The sequence below is a fragment of the Etheostoma spectabile genome, chromosome 1, assembly GCF_008692095.1.
Source record: "Etheostoma spectabile isolate EspeVRDwgs_2016 chromosome 1, UIUC_Espe_1.0, whole genome shotgun sequence".
NCBI classification, from domain to species: domain Eukaryota; kingdom Metazoa; phylum Chordata; class Actinopteri; order Perciformes; family Percidae; genus Etheostoma; species Etheostoma spectabile.
The window spans coordinates 27,913,994-27,926,381 of NC_045733.1; the positions used below are offsets into that span (position 1 = coordinate 27,913,994).

Sequence of the window (12,388 nt, forward strand, 5' to 3'; positions counted from 1 at the left end):
TTGTGAACAGTGTTTTCTGTTGGAGATGGTGAGTCCCTCTGGGGTGGACTTTGGGCTTTTTCACTTTGGAAGCCTGTAACGTGCACAAAGAAATGTATAACATAAAGTAAAGGGTAAAAGCCTAAAATCATAATATGAGCACTTTGAGAATTTGTTGCATCTGCCAATTTTTCCATACTTTCACAAGAGATTCACAAGTAATCCAGACCTGTCGTACGGGTCATGTACAGATTGTCTGCTTTTTGCTAAATGTGATATCGGAGCAGTGCCAACTTTGGCATCAAATAAAAAAATATGTTATCATCCCTGCTTAAGAGTTGTCCAGCTACTAACTAACTTACAGACACTGGTACTCAAATTAAATGTATGTGAAGCAGCTGAAAAGCAACAGCACAATATCTCAGGTCTGCTACCTGTCCAACCCCTCGTCATCTCTCACCTTCTCTCTTATTGCTTCGGGGGAGGTCCATTTGACGGGCAGCTTGGCAGTGTCCTGTACGGAGGAGGCCTCCTTGGTGAGGCCGAAGTCGCTGACCTTGGCGATGTTGTCGTCAGACACCAGCACGTTACGAGCTGCCAGGTCTCTGTGGACAAAGTTGTTGGCCTCCAGGTACTCCATTGCCTCGCACACATCACTGGGTGATACAGGCAGACAGGAGAGATGATGAGTGAGATCATAACAAGGCACAGGTGTGCATCTACTCCTTAATAAATAAATAAAAAGACCTGCCAGATGACAAAAGACATCTGCAGTGCAAATTAATGTAAAAAAAGATGGTGTAAGCGGAGGAGAAAAAACAGGAAATATCTGAACATCTTCCACCTTTACTTGCTTAAAGTTCACGCAGTTAAAATCTAATTCCATTGCACATCTCTAACATGTTCTTTCAATCATGAAATACTTGGATGCTTACATTTATGCCTACTGATCTGAATGTTTACACTTATGTAATGGTTGCACTCATTTTAAGTTGTGCTGGTTACATCAGCTAAATGACTGTCAAGTAAATGAAGGCACTTGACTTGCAGATAAAGCAGCCGTTAATCAAGACAAACTCCCTGCATGATGGTTGCTTGTGTAAACAAAGGGTTCTTATATGTTCCCAGTCAAGAGCGTGAGACTGATTTTCTGAAACTCTATTCAAAAGCCGACAGTTAAAGAGCAGCAGTAGCTCTAGACCTTGAGCTGTGCTGATTAAACCTTTTCTACAAATGTACTTGAACAGAGATAAAGAGGACTCACAGTGAGAACTTGAGTAAGCAGTCTCCACCGAGCACGGTCCGTCCTCGGGAGCGCAGGTAGTCCACTAGGCTGCCCTGTGTTTAGAGGAGGAGGACATTTTAAGCATGGATGGTTCCAGCCAAAAAAAATACTTTGGTGTATCCTCAACTGGGCTACATGGGAACACACAATAGCCTCTTTCCCACCAAGTAGTTGCAGGAACGTAGTTATAGGAACAGTCCACTTCGGTTTTTCCATTGGAATTCGCACTGGCCAAGTGGCCATAGGAACTGGTAGGAAGGATAAGGGAGTAACGCAAGCACGGCAATGGTGTTTATAGCGTCGTCACTTGACTTTAGCGCCACATACAACAACAAACCATGGCGGTGTTTAAAGACTAGGCTGGAGTACTTAACAGAGAAACACAAAAGACGAAGGCTACAGTGTTATAGGATCCTACTTAATATGATGGAAGAAGATAGAAACGACGGGGAGTTTAACTAGCATTAACTATTAGCTGGTTGAATGTGTGATGTTTGTTGGACGAGTTAGCATACGTAGGCGAACTGCAATAGACAGTGAAGAATATGTACTGTTTGTGTTTTTGTAGGCGTTGCTAGATCACTAAGGGTTCCCATGTGGAAAAGAGAAAAGACCCTGCCCTGAAGTAGGAGCTGAAAGTGTTACAGGAATTGCGGTCAGAGAAACTTTATAATCCCCAAATTGGTCCAGTCGGAACATGAGGAAAAAAAAAGGGTTCTAGGAACGTTGCGTTCAAGGAACTGCAAAAATCCCTCCGGTCGGAAAGAGCCCAATGTCACAAATATGTTGAACTTTTTTGCTAAAAACTGGATAGGAGTATCTTGTCAAGTCTTTTGGTATTTACATAAATCATTGTTATTGCTTTTTAGGTTATTATTATTAACTTAAATTGTAGTAATGTCTACTTTAGGTTCCACATATCACATTAAAAGGAATAGTTCCACATTTAATTTGGGAAATACATTCTGGCTGAAAGTTAGACGACACGGTTGCTCTCATATCTGACAGTACATTTAAAGCTACTGCCAGCAGTCAGTTAGCTTAGCATAAAGACATGAAACAGGGGGAAACAGCTAGTCTGGCTGTGACCAAATCCGCCTTCCAGTATATCTGACCTCTCACTAATTAACAGGTTGGATGAAACAAACCAAATAGAAAATAATATAATAATACATGTTAAGGCTTGTGACTAACCTTTGCCATGTACTCTGTGACGATGTAGAGACTGCCCCTCTCTTCCACAATTACCCCAAGTAACTGCACCAGGTTGTTGTGCCTCAGTTGCCTGTACAAAGCATAACAGAAGCAGAAAAAAATAAAGTGTTAGCGTGCTGGAAACATAAAGGCAGCTCCTGTCTGTCCACATCCCCAAAAGAAAACTGTGATAGAAAGCAACTTTTTATTTAAAAGAGAAAGGTGTGCCTGTGTGCGTACACACAAACAGCGATAGCTATAGGATCTTACGTCATGACGGAGGCCTCTGCGATGAAAGCCTGCGCTGTGGCGTCATTTTTGATACACTTGACCGCTACCTTGGTCCCTCTGTAGTCTCCTACCATCACATCTGACACGAACAAAGACAGGGCGATCTTAGTCTCAAGTTATAATGGCTCTGATGTTGGAAATTAAATGATGCAGAGATCCTTGTGAAAGCAATCCCTCACCTCCAAACTCCCCTTTGCCAATGGTCTGAAGGAGTTTCAGCTCTTTTCTGCTCAAGGCCCAGCCACCTGCCAAGGGAAGACAGATCACATTTAATAGACTTCACAGGCCACTACTCTGACATCTCTCCATTTGTGCATGTATAGGTCCTGGGCACGAGTGTACGTATATCCAACCTGTGTGTATTAACTAACAGAGTAAAAAAAGAGAATCTCCCATTGCAGGATTGATAAAGTATCAATCATGCTATAGGCCCAATGACATAAATGTAAAACACTCCGGGAAAAGCATGCATTAACAAAAGTAAAAAAAAAAAAACTAATATTGTATTTATTATCACCACAGCAAATTTATACAATTAAATTATACAATTTATACTATTTTGAAAACTCAAAATTTTCACCAGTGAGTTTCACATGTCTCTTCTGGTCAGAATAAGAATTATTCTTTCTAAATGATTTATCTGTTATTAGTCACAGAAAGTGAACATTTAGCATTATCCAGTTCTCTGGTGTAAGAGTGAAGGCTGGTTGTCCGGAGACTCCACGCAGAGCTTTCAATGCAGCCTACGTAAGTGGTCTAATGGGTATACTTACGCGTTGGCGTGTCCGTTGATCTCGTTAAGAGAAAATAAGGACTGGCATGTGTATGCGCGGGGAGTGTGTGGTAGAACGAGTGAGAGAGTGGACCGTGATTAGCTTCGGAGCGAGCACCGACTCTCGAGGAGTAGCGGGAGAAACAAAGTATCTCCCCTGTGCTTTCTGACGGATGTCAGAATCTCCTTATGGAGAAGGAGAACCCAGAAATGAGTAGTGGGAAATACAATGCTACCAAGCCATAGCCGAGCAACGTGCGCCGCCACGTCGTGCACCACCACAACGTTTAGTTGGGAAAAAAATTTGAGAGGTGAATGTCAGGCTACGGCGTAGGGTCCAGCGTAGGATTGGTATCTCCACGTACCCATGTACGCACCCAAGGGGTCAATTAACGCAAAAGCATAAATCAACCTTGAGACGGGTCAGATGGGTACATGGAGAGGAATGAAGAGAGACAGAGGTGGAGGAAGACTCAGATTGACCTCGGGAACTGGTGAAGCCCGGCAGTCGTCCCCAGACACACAGAGATTAATTACCCTCTGTTGATTAATGCTATTAGAACAAGGATGATAGCGGGTTCTTGTAGGAGATGCTGGCTTTGTCTTCACATGGTGCATGTGCCACAAACTGTATTGCTATACTGCTTGTGAGGCTAGCGTGAGCATATAAACACAATAATGTCCCTGTGTGCATTGGTGCCAGCGTCCCTGTAGAGCAGTGTAATGAGCTTAGTGTGTCCTTACTCCTGGAGAACTCGTCCTGTGCTGCCACTGTTCCCTCCATCAACTTGGGTTTAATCAGCCGGGTGCAAAGGCCATCGGCATCTTTGGTGTAATGCTGGGGACAGAGTCAGAGTGAATGAAATGCATTTTCAAAATGTAAAGACAAACGTCATTATGCAAGTGTTAGAAATTACATTAAAACTCCAGGCTGCTATTTTTCATTCTGACTTTTTATAAATCTAATGTTTAACAGTCGGCAGTATGTACTGCAATATCTCATTCTCACTCTCCCATCTTCGGCATAGTTGTGTGATCAAGGACTGATTTGCAACGGTGCAATCTGATTGGTGAATCTGTGTACAAGCCTTTGATATGCAAAACAAAAGTGAGGCTGTTGTTTACAGCAATGCTCAGCAGAGGAACATGAAGGGGGCGATGAAAAGAAGATTTCGGCTAAGAGTTGATATGCGGGGGGCTCCGTCAATTTAATATGTAAAGGATAACAGTGGTGTTTGCCTTCACCAATGCTTTGCATCACTGTTAAAGAGGAGGATGGCTGTCTTGAGGGAATCCCTGCCTCATTTCCATACAAAAGAAGGAAATTAAATAAGAGGCGATAAGCAGAATGGACATACAGTAAATGAGCATGTGTAAGGGAAGAGGGTATGAGATGAGTTGTTTGACTGAAGTTTCAGGGCTGCTTCTTCTGCTCTGACTGGAACAGGAGGTATATTCCACCATCGGGGGAGGCAAGGATGTGTTGTTGAAGAAATGACAGCATCAACAAACTGCGGTGCCAATGTTGCCAATGTGAAAGCACAGCTTATTTAAGCACTGTGCTCTTCTAATGAGCTCCAATTCTGAGGGGAATGTAGAACATAACTTACAACGACATCCAGCCCATGTACCCTTACAATTTGGCAGTGGTAAAGTTCTTTCAATTTATGTGAAGAGTTTGGCAATCATCTCATCGGATAAGGATGGTTTAGATAATCATAGAAAGCTAATTTGTATTATACACAACCATAAATCACTATACACACGCAAATCACTGAAACCCATTGCATCTGTACTGCAATCATACATCAATTGAGGTGACAGGAAGTCTTTTGGAATGAATGAACCTCTGCTGAAGGCTGACAGTATGTGTCAGGCATCTGAAGACGGCTCTAAAGAAGCTCCCCTGCTGGGAGCTGTGAAGGTTATTGTGGGAACCAGCAGCATGAGGAGGAGGAGTGTGTGTGTGGGTGTGAGAGCAATTAATGCATTTGACTCCCCCCCAGACACACAGCCAACCAAACAACTCGTCAATAGCTGCTCATTAATGTGAAATTTAGGTTAGACATTATGGCATTAATAATGCAGATGTCCCATTTTGGTGAAATTCCAATGTGTAAGACAAACAGTGAATCGGTGTCATGCTAACAAACATGGGTCATCAAACCTCTGTGTGACTACTAAATTAATAAAGCAAAAAAAAGAGCTACCCCACAGATAACAAAACCCTCATGTTATACAACTGCAGCATGGCAAACCAAGGAGTGTAAGTTACTGTGGCAACCACCAGGGGGCAGCATGGTATGGTCCACTCCCCTACATTATTCAGCACTGATCCTCATATATGGAGCCACATAACCCACAGAACCCACCCTCTTTACATACATATTTATATAATTACACATGTTTTGATTTTCTTCTGTTATGCAGCTGTAGCATTTGTGATGATATGTGCAGTGATTTTAATATCTTGAAAAACTCTGTAGTTGTTTAACACATTGCAATTACTTAAATTCAGTCTTTTATTGCATGGGAATGTCTTTTTAGTGCACAATGGTGCTAGATAAATCAAGATCTTCCCATATGTAATTAACACAGAAGGGTGTAATCACAGATTAAAAATACAAAACGGGCATTGCAGCTGAAAATACTTTCACCGTGCTGTCACACCCTAGTCAATAACACTTCAGCAGTACCACTGAATGCATGTGATGGACATACACACCATCACTCTGGCTGGTGTGATTGACAGAAATGAGGCCTGGGTGTGCAAGTACACTTGTGTGTGTGTGAGTGTGAGAGAGAGAGAGAGAGTGTACAGTATGTATGTGAAGCCTGCTGTGCCAGGCCAATAAGAGCAGGGCATGCAGAGCGACAGAACAGTGAGCAAGCCGGATAAACACACAAGAATGTGAGGCATCCTCTAATAGCCTATTATAGAGAGAAAGAGAAGACGTGGGAATGCAGACAGTGGAGAGGATAAAGACATAGTGAGATTGAGAGAGAGAAATGTAGTAAGGGAAGGCAGATGAAGAGTTTGAGATGGGGGAAAAAAAAGTGGAGGAAAGAAAGCAATATGCCTGATATACACGAGGGAACACAAAGAGACAGAGAGAGAAGGGGGGAGGGAGGGAGGTGGAGAAAGGAAGTGGAGGCAGAACCAAGCCTGGAGGGTGTGAACAAGAGAGTGAGAGAAGGATAGAGAGATAGATAGATTGTGGGTGGCTGATAACAAGAATGCAGCGGGGATGTAGATGGTCCCCGTGCCAGCTGGCACATTCCTGTCGTCCACTTCCAACGCCCCGCAAGGCAAAGAGATGAGGTCCAATTAAAAGTGTGATAGCCGCCAATCCAGCTCTTCTCTTTATCCGAGAAGATGAAAGACCTCTCTCTTTCTCTCTCCTTCCCTCTGCCATCTTGCCTCCTGTCTTCCCCTCTCCACACTCTGTCCTTTTATTGAACCGGCTTTCAGATAACAGGCAGGGAGGGAGAGGATCAGACAGCTTTTCGAAGAACAAGAACATGTACATGAGTCTGATGTTTAGGGAAACTCCATCGGGACACTGAACGTGCGTGTGTGTGGGTTTTGGGTTTACAGAGTTATGTAATCATGATTGATTGGTTAAATTTCACTAAATACTAGCAGGGAAAAAAAAAAAAAAATTGATACAGCATAGTATCGCAATATTTTCCATGACAATACTGTATCGATACACAGATGCCAAGTATCAATCTTTCATTATATATGTGTGGTGGTCAGGTTGTCTGCTTGACAATCCTATTTTGCAGCAATGAAATTAAAGTGAGATTAACTAACAGAGAAATTTAAATTTTTAGATAAAACAGATGTTGACAAAGTTTCCTTTAGGGGACATCATTTGAAACTGGGGAAAAATATGAAGTTAGAAAAAAGGTAATAAATTGCAGAAGATTGTAATGTGTTTAAAATCTGTATCATGAGGCCTCTGGTGAGTTCCACCTCTACTAAATACTAACAAAGTGGAAAGATGGATTTCAAATCTCCTGAGATAATGAACATATACATTCAAAAATTGGCAGATATGGAATTATTAAAACAGACCTTAATTGCTTCACTACACTGTCTGATTGCCATCGAGTCAATTTTGACACCATAAACACTACCGGAAACAAAGTGAGAAACGCTGATGAGATGGGCTTTTGGGGATGTATCTACAGGTACAGGGTATATGCAGAAATAAAATTAAATTTAATACCTTTTTTAGGACCTTTTCAATACATGTAAGATCGAAATGCCACATTTTAGAATTGCATCCCCTTCTTTGTTAGAGCAGGTGAGTGTTACTTACATATATGAAATTTACATTATGTGCTGGTAAAACTGTTGGACTCAGGGACTAAGTTATGAGGAGGATGCAGTATTTGGCAGAGCTGTTTTTGAATGTCAGTGGTCAAAGGTTTCATTTTCTTACAAACAACTCTCGTTACACGCTCTGTGTTTCAGCGGAACACTTAGAGACTTTCAGGCCTCACTATTCGTCAGTTAAAGGACAAACCAACTAATTAGCACTGATAATAAGTGGCCAATTATCCTTTTCATCTGCCAGACAGAAAACCAAGTGTATTAAGGGTATAAAGGGTATGATGTGATGAAAAACAAAATAATAGAAAACGGCAGCAATGTTCTCTGCTGTCCCTCACCTCAACCAGCTGCATGAGGTTCTCAAAGTACTCCTCCTCGTCAATGGTGAGCTTGCCGTTGTGGTAGATGATGCGGTAGTGCTCCACCTTGCCGTCGCAGCTGACGCACAGGGTGTAATCGCCGGGATAGTTGGTGCTCTCCCTCACCAGGAACAAGCCCGTCTCCGGAGGGTAGAGGAGCCGCTCGGCCTGCTCCCGAGTTATCTTCCCATGAAACCATCTGCGAGGTGGGAAGACGGGCAGAAAATCAATGAGCCAAAGAGGAGAAAGAGGGGAAAAATAAGGAACAACAACAAAGAGACAGTGTAAAGTAGAACAAGGAATGAAGAGGTAGAAAAAGTGAGAGGAGAAAGCGTTAAAGGAGAGGACAGTCAATCAGACATCAAAATATGACAGGGACAAAGAAAGTGAGGAAAGAAAAAGAAAAACTGGTCAGGGGATTGAGATTCAAAAACTGACATGTAATGTTTGCATGTTCACACAGACACAAACACATACGCACACCACACAAGTTGATGTAACCATTGTTGTCTTTTAAAAGATGAGTCTGATCCATGTACAGAGATGCCACATGTGGAACACAACTGAAACCCTCATCTGCTCGATGTCAACATCAGATAGGCCTAAATCCTTCTACAGCTCCTTCCTACAACAGATCACACATCATTTTTCACTATGCCTGCTTTGCTTGTTTGAAACTTCAAACCGACAGAAGGATCCACTTCCATGTATCACGGCCCACAGCCCTCCCCTGAAACGAGAAGTGAAAAACAAAAGTGTGGCGGCAGCAGCGGCACTTGCAGTCAGTTAGGCTCGGGTGGAGCAGGGGTGGGGCTGTCTCGACATGAACCCAAACAGGAAACATGGTACACACACACACACACACACACACACCCACACCACACACCACACAACACACACACACACACACACACACACACACACACACACACACACACACACACACACACACACACACACACACACACACACACACACACACACACACACACACACACACACACACACACACACACACACACACACACACACACACACACTTTTTTCCTTTCTTTAAACTCAGGCTTCTGCAGGGATAAAAAAAACAACAACAATGTTTCGAGAAATATAAAGCTCTGCTTTGCTGGCTCTATGCCCCTGTCACCCTCCTATATGGCCTGCTGGATATATCTATAGGCTACTAATGGTTTGATTAGGCAGCTGCATAACGGTATCCTGGTTTTGAGCATATCCTGGTTTGGATTATATTCAGAATAGGGTGTGTACATGGAACACAGAGAAACCTGGTTATCCATCTCCTGTTTACATGATCATATAGTACCGGGGGGGGGGGGGGGGGGGTTCTGATGGTCTGCTTGCTGTTTTCCTGATTTGTTAACATCTCAGCCTCTTATTTATGTATTGAGTTACCTCAAACATGTACAGAGTTTGTTTTCTGGGATTCTGAATGCTGATGTATTAATCTACTCGATGCTCTATCTGATCCCTAGTGACGGAACACTAGAGCAACAACAAATTTCACAATCTGCATTGCCATATCAGACTTAATAGTCAGAAACTAGGATAAAGTGTTTGCATGTGTAACGCGCAAATCTGGGATACTCCAAAAACCTGATCATAACCAGGATATTGTCATCTGCTGCTCTTTACAAATCTCTTCTATGCACAGAAATAATCTTCCCTGTCGTTGGGTTTATTGGTATGAGTATTAAACATCAAATTGATAGTAACCTGTGATCTGCAAATGTTCAAGTATAAAGTAGGGCTGGGCCATAATCAGATATCACAATATTCTTGACCAAATACCTCAATGTCAATATTGTAGCGTTGACAATTGGTGCTTTGAATCAAATATCTTCATAATGAGATTTTAGATAAAGAATCATCAATAATGTGGATATAATGACTTTGTGGTCAAATGCAAACAATAGAACAGCTAGAACAGCCTGATAAATTCAGAAAATGACATCTCTTTATTATAACTCAGCATTTAAATAGACAACACCTATTTTCATATTACGATATATCCAAAATCTAAGACGTTATCTACTCTAATTTCACAATGTCGTTATATCAATATATTGCCCAGCCCTAGTGTAAAGTATCTTACATTTCCCAGTAAAAGAAGAGTTGAGACTATGTCAGAATTGTAAGCATTTGGATATAATTTATCTTCTGCTTCTACACACCCGGGGTCCTAAAACACCTCAACCACACAACAGTGCACCGTATCCCATCGATCTATGTCACTTCTTGTGTGAAAGGTCGTATTAGCGGCAAACAGTAGCAGCCTACAGGGTCTCTCTATCCATCTTGGCTGGTGAAGAGGTGGTAATCAACGGCTATAATTGATTTAGCCTGCTTTCCCATGGCTGCCTCCGTCACTCCCTCCTCCTACTAAGACAGCAGAGGCCCTTGTGGCAAAGCAGCTTAATACGGGTTGAGTTGATTAGATCAGTGTAGGCAGCTTCTCCAATGGACAGCAGCTCCTTAACTCCCACTAATCCGAAAGCAGGCGCCGAGCATGGATGGCCCAGAGACACACATAGCCCTTTGGTGGACACACACTAGCTCTTCTGTCCGCAGCATTAAACTGCAATTTTCATCCATAACATCATACGGACTTCTTTTTTTAAAAGACATAAATGTTGTAATCAACTTGGTGGGGACAACAGGGAAGGAGGAAGTAGGGCAGCAGGGTTGAACACCCCAGCCTTCTTTAGGATAGGTGTTGTTATAAGTGGCGGCCACGTGGTGGCAGCAGAGAGAACAAGCTGTTGGATGCAAGTGAGGCGAGGACTGTATCTACTGCTGAGTATCAATCAGTCAGGGCGCGAATGGGGACAGAGGACCACAGCTGAACCCTTACATAACCCAGAAGAGAGGGAGAAGTCTTCCCTGAGACATCTGTTGGTGATTCACATCGAAATCAACAAGTCCCTGTGGGCTCCAGAAGGACGACTTCTGATGACTTGATTGTTTTGAAAAAGCACTTAACTATGCAGTGATGTCAAGGGCAGCAGTACGGAGATGAGGGCAGCAACACTAACCATGCTAAATGTTTGGGAGTCTGTTCATTCCATTAAGTGAAATCAAAGTAAAATGAGTGAATAAGAAATTGAGTTGGCTGATTATGGCAATCAACCGTTAATATATGTTGTGCTCTTTCTCAACAAAGGAAAACATTCATGACATACACATAATGTGACAACAGTTTGGTAACAGCTATTGCTGTTGTGTGTGCAAAGCCCTCATAGCTGCACAAGGCTAATTTAAAAGTTACTGCTGAGCCTCTTCAGAACACACACACACACACACACACACACACACACACACACACACACACAACACACACACACACACACACACACACACACACACACACACACACACACACACGAGCTGGGTGACCCTATTACCATGTTCAAAATGGTGCCGACATGTAGTATGAGTGGTGGCAAAAGGAGAGGTTAAAGCTTTCAGCAGCAGTTGATGAAGTGAGACAAAGAGGGTCAAAAGTCTATTTAAATGTTTCCTGCAGTACCAACAGGATGCAACAGTGGCCTACCATCAACTCTATAAGCATGGCTGAACTAAAGACTGACTTGCTTATGACTGACCTCTGTTTTTGAAGAGACACACACTCACTTTAGGGTATATAGACTTCATCTTGGGATTATAATGCAAGGATGGGTCATATTAGTCACACAAGACAGCCCCAAATATTCTCAAGACGTGTGTCTTTTAGGAAAACAAGAGGGCCAATCAAAAACAACAACACATCAACTAAACATCTTTTCTGCACTGCATAAGAAACGCTGATATACAGTGCCAGTAAAATGTTTGGACACACTTAAAAGGTCCCATGGCATGAAAATTTCCCTTTATGAGGTTTTTTAACATTACTATGCGTTCCCCTAGCCTGTCTTTGGTCCCCCAGTGGCTAGAAATGGAGACAGGTGTAAACCGAGCCCTGGGTATCTTGCTCCGCCTTTATGAGAATGAAAGCTCTGATGGGCCGATCTGGAATTTTGCTCCTTATGAGGTCATAAGGGCCAAGGTTACCTCCCCTTTCTCTGCTTGGCCCACCCAGAGAATTTGGCCCACCCATGAGAGAGATACATCATGTCTTTCAAACGAGCAAAGTGGCAGTGGCAGTGGCAGTG

General features: G+C 42.7%; 1 protein-coding gene across 1 annotated transcript in view; it reads right to left on the minus strand.

Moving 5' to 3' along the window:
* cskl (c-src tyrosine kinase-like) overlaps positions 1-12,388 on the minus strand; it is a 51,726-nt gene that overhangs the window by 2,655 nt on the left and 36,683 nt on the right. The window contains exons 5-11 of the mRNA XM_032524050.1: positions 8,202-8,421; positions 4,266-4,359; positions 2,929-2,994; positions 2,729-2,828; positions 2,459-2,549; positions 1,244-1,317; positions 440-635 (exon numbers count right to left, since the gene is read on the minus strand). Of these exons, the coding sequence (XP_032379941.1) occupies positions 440-635; positions 1,244-1,317; positions 2,459-2,549; positions 2,729-2,828; positions 2,929-2,994; positions 4,266-4,359; positions 8,202-8,421 (841 nt within the window). The remainder of the gene's footprint in view (positions 1-439; positions 636-1,243; positions 1,318-2,458; positions 2,550-2,728; positions 2,829-2,928; positions 2,995-4,265; positions 4,360-8,201; positions 8,422-12,388) is intronic.